The sequence below is a fragment of the Grammomys surdaster genome, unplaced genomic scaffold (assembly GCF_004785775.1).
Source record: "Grammomys surdaster isolate TR1022 unplaced genomic scaffold, NIH_TR_1.0 354, whole genome shotgun sequence".
Lineage (NCBI taxonomy): Eukaryota > Metazoa > Chordata > Mammalia > Rodentia > Muridae > Grammomys > Grammomys surdaster.
The window spans coordinates 1,007,289-1,016,186 of NW_021604773.1; the positions used below are offsets into that span (position 1 = coordinate 1,007,289).

General features: G+C 50.1%; 1 protein-coding gene across 2 annotated transcripts in view; it reads left to right on the forward strand.

Annotated features, from left to right (window-relative positions):
• Prkd2 (protein kinase D2) overlaps positions 1-5,619 on the forward strand; it is a 28,571-nt gene extending 22,952 nt beyond the window's left edge. For both annotated transcript variants that reach the window (XM_028779486.1, XM_028779485.1), the window contains 3 exons: positions 1,252-1,519; positions 4,698-4,783; positions 5,036-5,619. In XM_028779486.1, the coding sequence (XP_028635319.1) occupies positions 1,252-1,519; positions 4,698-4,783; positions 5,036-5,236 (555 nt within the window). In that variant the 3' untranslated portion in view covers positions 5,237-5,619. The remainder of the gene's footprint in view (positions 1-1,251; positions 1,520-4,697; positions 4,784-5,035) is intronic.
• Positions 5,620-8,898: the final 3,279 nt, after the last annotated feature.

Consider the following 8,898-nt stretch of genomic DNA (forward strand, 5'->3'; position numbering starts at 1 on the left):
CCCAGCCCCTCACTGGGGGATTCTAGGCAGGGGCTCTACCACTGAGCTACGCCTCCAGCCCCTCACTGGGGGATTCTACACAAGTGCTTTACCATTAAGCTTTTTAATTTTTATTTGAGACAAAGTCTCAATAGGTCTTCCTTGGACCCTATCTTATGCTCAGGTTTTCTTTATTTTTCTTAATCTGTGTTTATTCTGCATTAAAAAGTAAATAAAGCTGCCAGGCAGTAGTGGCACATGCATTTAATTCCAGTACTCAGCCAGGGCTACACAGAGAAAGCCTGTATCAAAAACAAAAGAAAATAAAACTAAATAAATAGCTGGGCAGTGATGGCACGGGCCTTTAATCCCAGCACTCGGGAGGCAGAGGCAGGAGGATTTCTGAGTTCGAGGCCAGCCTGGTCTACAGAGTGAGTTCCAGGACAGCCAGGGCTATACAGAGAAACCCTGTCTCGGGGGCTCAATGATTAAGAGCACTGACTGCTCTTTCAGAGGTCCTGAGATCAATTCCCAGCAACCACATGGTGGCTCATAACCATCTTGAAAACAACTACAGTGTACTCATATAATAAAATAAATTAAAAAAGAAAGAAAGAAAGAAACCCTACCTTGAAAAAAAAAAAAACTAAATAAAGTTGCTCAGGCTAACATTGCACTGTCTATTGTCCGGGCTAGCCTTATATTTGTGATGACTTCCCAGTAGCTGAGGTCACGTGCCTGCACCAGGAGGTCTTGCATGCCTGGTCCTCTTGAATCCCCAGGAAGTCGTAGACATTAATCCATCCCCAGTATGATGGCATCAGGGCCCTTGTTGGAAATCATGGGCCCATTCTGACTGGAATGGACTTCTAGAATGTTGCCTATGTTCCCCTTCCAGTCCATAACCCACCTGTCCTATAGGGACCATTAACAAAGGGTCAGGCTGAGACTCAGACCCATCCTAGGAGGCAGACAGACAGCTATAGAGAGAGAGGATTTAATAGACTTCTTCATACGGCCCAGTCCAGGAGCTGCGTATGGATTAACTCATATCATCCTCTTGACAGCCCTTTTAGACAGGTTTTAGAGATGTGGAAACTGAAGTACAGAGAGGGAAAGTCACTCACCTGATATCGCTCAGCTAGTGAGTGGCAAATCCCGGGTTTGAACCATCATTCAATATTGTTTGGAATATGGAGGTGTGGACACGCAGTGGCAAGCGGGGGAGATGGCGTCATCACCCCGCACAACCTGCACGTGTCACCATTGCAGGTGAAGCTCTGTGACTTTGGCTTCGCTCGCATCATCGGCGAGAAGTCCTTCCGGCGCTCAGTGGTGGGCACGCCCGCCTACCTGGCACCTGAGGTTCTGCTCAACCAGGGTTACAACCGCTCCCTGGACATGTGGTCCGTGGGTGTGATCATGTACGTGAGTCTCAGTGGTACGTTCCCCTTCAATGAGGACGAGGACATCAACGACCAGATACAGAATGCAGCCTTTATGTACCCGGCCAGCCCCTGGAGCCACATCTCATCTGGAGGTGAGCCACTGTGGAAAGACAAGGAGGCAAGGGGGTGGGGAAGAAGTGAGGCCTCAGATTTCATGGGGGAGTAAGCGTGGGGATGGACCGTGGACTTGAGAGTCCAGCAGGGCAAGGCCACGCCTAGTGGGTGAGGCTGTAAGGGATTGGGCAAAGTTGGGCCTGGGTGGGCGGGACTATGAAGGATGGGTGTGGACCCAGGTCAAAATGTGGGCGGGGCTGAAAGAGAAGGGCCTTCAAGGCTGTGGGAGTGAGTAGACCTCTGAAGGTTAACCCAGGAGGATCTTGTAGGTAGAACCTGGTACCTCGGGGTGTCATCGTGGCTTAAGGGTCTAGGATAAGTACAGAACCAAGGTAGGGACTGGGTAGACTGAGCTTTCTTTTTTCTTTTCTTTTAAAATTTTGTTTTGTGGTTATTTCGTGTGTATGGGTATTTTGCCTGCATGTATGTATGTGTATCATGTGCTCCTGAAGGCCAGAAAAGGGTATCAGATCCCCCGGAACTAAAGTTACAGGCAATTGTGTGTGTCCGAGTAGGTGCTGGGAACTTAACCCAAATCCTCTGGAAGAGCGGCCAGTGCTCTTAACCACTGAGCCATCTTTCCAGTTTTAGGTCAGCTGCTCTGTCGTCTGTCTGTCTGTCTTCCTTTAACTTGTTTATTTTATGTGCATCAGTGTTTTGCCTGCATGTATACATGTGGTGTGCCTGGTGACAGAAGAGGTCAGAAAAGGGCATCAGATCCCTTACAACTGGAGTTTTTTACTGGAAGGTTGTGAGCCACCATGTGGGTGCTGGGACTTGAACCCACATCCTCTGCAAGAGCAGAAAGTGTTCTTAACCACTGAGCCATCTCTCCAGCCCCAAGTCTGGTGCCTTGGTATTGTTTTTCTTTTGCAGCAGTGTAGGAGTTGAGCCTAGAGCCTCGTGCATGATGGATAAGTCCTCTTTGAGTAAGCTGTATTTTAGTCTGAGACAGGGTCTCACTAAATTGCCCAGGCTGGCTTTGAACTCTTTTTTTTTTTTTTTTGGTTTTTCGAGACAGGGTTTCTCTGTGTAGCCCTGGCTGTCCTGGAACTCACTGTGTAGACCAGGCTGGGCTCAAACTCAGAAATCCGCCTGCCTCTGCCTCTCAAGTGCTGGGATTAAAGGCGTGCGCCACCACAGCCTGGCTGATATTTTCATCAGAGGCTCAACAGTGGCCCTGGGTCTCAAGACAAGGATGTCACCTAGTGACTAGATCTGGGAGATCAGCACTGAGACATGGAGCTTTGGGGTTGGGTGTGGGCTAGACGTTTGAGAGGCAGAGAGCTGGAGTGGTCTTATTTGGTTTGGACTGTGTGGCTGAGGATGCGCTTGTACTCCTGATCTTCCTGCCTTCACGTCCCAAATGCTGGGCTGTAAGGCTTTGGTTTCCATTGTTCCCTGAACACAATGTAACAACTATTTGCATAATATTTCTATTGTGTTAGTATAGAAATCTATTGTGGGAGTACAGGGCAGTGGTAGAGCCTCTGTCCGGAGCTTCCCAAGAAGGGGCTGCAGGCATGGCTCAGTGGTAGAGCCCCTGTCTAGAATCCTCCAGTGAGGGGCTGGGGGCGTGGCTCAGTGGTAGAGCCCCTGCCTAGGATCCCCCAGTGAGGGGCTGGGGGCGTGGCTCAGTGGTAGAGCCCCTGCCTAGAATCCCCCAGGGAGGGGCTGGGGGCGTGGCTCAGTGGTAGAGCCCTGCCTAGGATCCCCCAGTGAGGGGCTGGGGGCGTGGCTCAGTGGTAGAGCCCCTGCCTAGGATCCCCCAGGGAGGGGCTGGGGGCGTGGCTCAGTGGTAGAGCTCCTGCCTAGAATCCCCCAGTGAGGGGCTGGGGGTGTGGCTCAGTGGTAGAGCCCTGCCTAGGATCCCCCAGTGAGGGGCTGGGGATGTGGCTTAGTGGTAGAGCCCCTGCCTGGGATCCCCTCCAGTGAGGGGTGGGGTTGTGGCTTAGTGTTGGAACACATGTCTAGAAAACTGTCCTGAGAAGCTGGGATTCTGCCTGGTCAGTGGCCTGGTCTTGGTATCATGGTGGCTTGAGCCTCTAGGACAAGTACAGAACCAGGGTGCTAGGTTCCCTCTAAAGCAATGTGACAAGAACACTATTATAAATGATCTAGAAATGATTCAGAAAAAGCAGCGAGAATATGTGGAGGCTGTATGCAAATACTCTGCCGTTTTCTATACAGGACTTGAGCATCTGTGGAGTTTGATATCCATGGAATCCCTGCAGATCTTGCCCCTAGGCTAGCACAGGCCCACACAGTGAAGGCTTGTCCTTCAAGATATGCTGCCATTGACAAAGCCTCAGTGGGGCTTTGGCTTGAACACCTGCTACTCAATAATCCTCATAAAGACCAGGCTTCCTTCTCTGGGTCTTCTGCAGGCACCAGTGGCTTCAGTGTGTGGCCGTTTGTCAATATGGCGCATCACTGTTAGCTCCCTACTGACCACAGGAATGTCATACTTCATTTGAAATCAGTGTGTTTCCACCCCAAAAGCTGTACTGTTAAAACTGGAGGTAGAAGGGCTGGACAGATGTCTCAGCAGCTAAAACTGCATGCAGCTCTTCTAGAGGATGCGGGTTAGGTTCCCAGAATCTCTGCCTGGTAGCTCACAAGCATCTGTAACTCTAGCTCCAGGGATTCTAATACTTGCTTCTAGCCTAAGAGGACACCTTCATTCACATGCACATGCGTACACACACACACACGCACACCACATAAAAATAAAATATATTTTGTTTGGTTTAGTTTTTTTGATATGTCTCATTATGTAACCTTGACTGTCCTTGAACTCACAGAAACCTGTATGCTTCTTGAGTGCTGGGATTAAATATAGGCTTCTTCTACCATAATCAATCCAAAAATAAAATATTCTTTTAAAATTGGAGCTGGTCATACCACCTGCAATTACCAGGTGTAATCCAGGCTGGCTTTGAACTCCGGATCTTCCACTTCCATCTCCCAAATACTGGAATTACCAGTGCAGCCACCATGAGTGGCGAGATTTGCAATTTAATGAGAAAAGCAAGCATAGGAGTTTGGTCCCCTGGGCCAGTGCTAGAGGTATGCCGTTGTAGCAGTCAGGATGGGGTGACCTTCTAGAAGAGGCCGCCTATCCATCAGAGCTTCATCTGTCTCCTTCCCCCACAGCCATCGACCTCATCAACAACCTGTTGCAGGTGAAGATGCGCAAGCGCTACAGCGTGGACAAATCTCTCAGCCACCCATGGTTACAGGTGACGTCAGGAGTGGGGGGCTAGAGGAGACGGCAGAGCTAGGTCTCTAATTGGCTGGGCGAGTGGGAACGTGATTGACTCGCCTGTTGCTGAGCTGTGGTTGGGGATGGGGCTACACCGCTATTGGCTGAGCAGGTTGTGGGGTGTGGTGCTTTGCCATCATTGGTCCCAGCGGAATCCAGGTTGTTGCTGAGATTGCTGAATTCTGCCCAGCTTGTGGTCCCCAAGCTAACCCAGTTCTTCCCGGCACAGGAGTACCAGACGTGGCTTGACCTCCGAGAGCTAGAGGGAAAGATGGGCGAGCGATATATCACCCATGAGAGTGACGACGCACGCTGGGATCAGTTTGTGGCAGACCGCCATGGGACGCCTGTAGAAGGGGACCTGGGAGGCACCTGTCTGCCGCAGGACCACGAGATGCAGGGACTGGCTGAGCGGATCAGCATTCTCTAGGCCAGTGTTCCCCACTGAGCTGCTTGCTTTCTTTGGAGCCCTGCACATCATCCCAAAAGTGAACTGTTCTAAAGGAAGCAGCTTCCTGCACAGACTGGATGGGGCATTATGCAGGAGGGCCAGGGGCCTCGGTCTTGCCGGTCACTGAAACAGACTCTTCCCAGGTTCATGATCTTAGTCTCTTGATGCCCCAACCTTGGAGTGATAAGGCTGGAGAGTTGACTCTGCTGGTAAAAGCACTTGCCACCAAGCCTAACAACTTGAGTTTGATCCCTGGGATGAACCGGTTTGGAGAATTGACTCCTGCCGTTTGTCCCCTGACCACCACATGTGCCCACACAAACACAGGCAATAAATGTATTTTTTTCTTTTTTTATAACAAATGAGGCTCCCACTGGCCATGGTGATGTAAGTCTATAATCCCATCACTTGGAGAAGCTGAGAAAGGAGTGTTGCTTTAAATTCAAAGCCAGCCAGGGCTGCTGAATCTCAAAAAAGACAAGTCTTTTTCTGTGCTTGGGAGGTGGGGTCGGAAGAACCAGATGTTCAAGGTTATACTTTAGGTACGTGGTGAGTGCCGGGCCAGTCTGGGCTGTTAAGACCCTCAAAAACAAGAAAGGAAGATGGGCGGAAGCGGAAGGAGAAGGGGAAGGGAGGAGGACTTCCTGGGGAATAAGAAAGGGAGAAAGTACTTGTAGCCTAGAGTGCACACCTTTAATCCCAGCCCTGATCTCTGTGAGTGCGGGAGTGGGAGGGGGAGAGGGAAAAGGAAGGAAGGAAAGGGGAGGAGAGGGGGAGGAGGAAGGGAGGGATGAGGAGGAAGCACCCTGACAGATGAGTGGGTACACTTCTCAAGATGGAGAACCTATCTTAAGTCCTAAGTGCATTTAAGGGGCAGTGGACGGAGCCCTTACCTACAAGCCACCAGTGAGGGACTGAGGGTGGCTTAGCCATTGGATGTCTGTCTAGTATGCCAGGGCCACTGACCCAGCATCTGGAACTATGAAAAGCAATTCGGGCGTGTCGCACACCTGCAGTCATACAACACTGCAGTTTTAAAAGCAGGAGGATTAGAAGATTGAGATTCACGGACAGAGAAGATGGCTCAGGGAATAACTGTGCTTGCAGAGGAAGTCTGAATTCCAGCTCCAACCCAGCCTCTGCGGGGATGAGAACAGACACCAGGAAGTTGTCCTCTGACCTCCATATCAGTGTAGCACACACATGCCAACCAACCCCCTACTACTACATACACAGACACACACACCGGCAAAATAAAAAATTCAATATCATCTAACTACATGTATTATTTTTAAATTACATTTTAAGATTTAAGACCAGGCTGAGGTATGTCAGCCATTCTTTCTTCTCTCTCTCTCCCCTCCCCTCACCTCTTGTTTTTGTTTTCAAGACAAGGTCCTGATGAAACTCACTCTGTAGACCACACTGGTCTCCAATTCAGAGACCTGTCTGCCCCTGCTTCCTGAGTGCTGGTATTAAACGTGTGTGCCACCATTGCCCAGCTGAGCCCTTCCTTCAACTCTATACTAAAAGGAGAGACAGCTCAAAGGGTAAAGGTGCCTACCACAAACCTGACTGCCTGAGTTCTATCCCCAGAACCCACACTGAAAGGAGAAAACTGACTCCCAAAGGTAGTCTTCTGAGCTCCGCAGTGTGATTTGGTGGCCTGTCCCTTTATCTGCCGAATCATCTCTCTAGCCCATAGGCATGGGCAGGATGTCTTTCATCCAGAGCTTCCCTGTGACCCTGTTAGGCTAGTCTATCTAGCCAGCTTGCTCCAGGAATCCTATCTGTGCTTTCCAAGGTGCTGGAGTTGCAGGCAGGCTTCTGTGCACGTCATTTACATGGGGGTCCTAGTACCATTCCTGTGTGCGTGTGGCAAGTTCTTTAACTGCTGGGCAAGACCTCCAGGTAATTTTTTAAAAGCATTTTTGCATCATGATGATGTCAAAACCCCCCTTCCTTTTTGTCCTTCTATTTGAGGTCCTGGGGATGGAGGCAAAGCCCTTACAAATAACAGGCAAGCCCCCTACCACCGACTGTCACCGAGTACAGCTTGCACGTGTATAGTGTGCACTCATGAAGACAAAAAGTCTTTATCATGCCGGGCAGTGGTGGTGCACACCTTTAATCCCAGCACTTGGGAGGCAGAGGCAGGTGGATCTCTGAGTTCAAGGCTAGCCTGGTCTGCAGAGTGAGTTCCAGGACAGACAGGGCTACACAGAGAAACCCTGTCTTGGAAGAAAATGAAAATGTCTATATCTTGAGTGTTCCTCTGTTAACCTCTCTATTTTTCTTTTTATTATATTTAATTTGGGGGCAGGGTGTATATGGTGGTATGCCTGCACAGGTCAGTTTTCTCTGTCTATCATATGGACATGGGTACCAGGAATAGAACTCAGGTCCTTGGGCTCAGCAGCAAGATCCCCTACCCACTGAAAGCCATCTTTCTGGGCTATCTCTCCATGTAGTTTTCTGAAACAGGGTTTCTTGATGACCCTCAAGCTCACTAACTGGCTAGACTGGCTGGCCCTCAAGCTTCAGTAGTCCTCCTGTGTCTACCCCCAGCACTAGAATGACAACCGTGGAACCATTACATTTGGCCTTTTGCATGGAGCCTGGGAATCTGAGCTCAGACCCTTGTGTGTTCGTGGCGAGCACTGGACGGGTTTAGCTGCCTTCCCAGCATTAGTATTTTCTATTGCAATGGCTTCTTGACACACTACAGGTGCTCATTCACTCCTATTTCTGTCACTGTGCTGAGTGATTCCAGGTATCCGGCGGCGACCATGACACCTCAGGCCCTGCTACTATTGCTTGGACACACAGATGAGTCCTGGGGACAGTAGGCAGGGAAGGAATGGGTGGGGCTGGGGAACACGAGAAATAGGGCAGCCTGAAGCAGTCTGAGAGCATGGGCAGGTGCATCTTAGGGGAGCACCTGAGCTTCCGTGTCTCCCATCTAGGTCCTGAGGCTGTGGGGAAAGGATTTTTTTTTTTTTCAAGACAGAGTGTCTCTACCTTGCCCTGTCTGGCCTAGAGCTCACTATCCACCTGCCTTTGCCTCCTGAGGGTGGGGATTAAAGGTGTGTGTCACCATGCTGTCCTTTTAAACTTGAGACCCCTGCCCAGTTCTCCAGTTGCTTGGTCACCCTGATTTTTAGCCCTCAACCTTCCAACAGCTGAGAGTAAACTGAGGATTCATTTGATATGATTATCCATGTGCTGGGGGTTGAAACTAGTAGGATTCTAGACAAACCCTCAACCACTGAGCCTCATCCTCAGTCTTCTGTTTGGTCTTGCCATGTAGTCCAGGCTAGCCCAGACCTGTCTAATCATTTAGAGCACTAGGGTGGCAGATCTGAGCCACCACTCTTGGTACTGTAAGAATTTTTAAAAGACTAAATATTTCAAATTGTGTGTGTGTGTGTGTGTTCACTGGCCCTCACGCCTGCACATGCACACACTAGAGTGCAGTTTCCTGCGGTGACCAGAAGAGGGCACTGTATCGCCTGATGCTGGAGTTACAGGGGCTTGTGAGCCTCTTTTTTCCCTCTGTGTGCCAGGAACCGAACCCAGGTCTTCTGGAAGAGCAACAAACACTCTTAAATCTCTGAGCCATTTCTCCAGCCCCAGTGCTG